A 321-nucleotide genomic window follows, 5' to 3' on the forward strand; every position below is an offset into this window, starting at 1 on the left:
GAGAACTTTATTCACCTGCCAATTTGGCATATAATTAGCTGCGCAACATTTGCACTACAAAATCAGTACAGATTAGAACGCAATGCAAACTAGATTTTGCACAAGTTGGTACTTATAACAATTTACTCTATTACACGCCACTGTGACGATGGGGGGGGCACAATGCAAGTAAAGCTGTAGATGATAGCGGCCCAAGAAGTTGATTTGTGCAATCCGTTTTTTTAAGTATAACTATGCAAGAGAACCTGCCGTTTTTACAAAGCACGCACACATCACACTAGTGTCTTGCTCGGCGAGCTTAAAGCCACCAGCAAAAAGAAC

At 41.4% G+C, this 321-nt stretch overlaps 1 protein-coding gene across 1 annotated transcript in view; it reads right to left on the reverse strand.

The window, feature by feature from the left end:
• Positions 1 to 130: 130 nt before the first annotated feature.
• The window catches only part of PHALS_02313 (uncharacterized protein), a gene marked incomplete at both ends in the record, with an annotated part of 300 nt that continues 109 nt past the window's right edge, over positions 131 to 321 (reverse strand). The window contains one exon of the mRNA XM_024716789.1: positions 131 to 245. Within this exon, the coding sequence (XP_024582352.1) occupies positions 131 to 245 (115 nt within the window). The remainder of the gene's footprint in view (positions 246 to 321) is intronic.

Source organism: Plasmopara halstedii (assembly GCF_900000015.1).
Source record: "Plasmopara halstedii genome assembly, contig: Scaffold_1878, whole genome shotgun sequence".
Classification (NCBI taxonomy): domain Eukaryota; phylum Oomycota; class Peronosporomycetes; order Peronosporales; family Peronosporaceae; genus Plasmopara; species Plasmopara halstedii.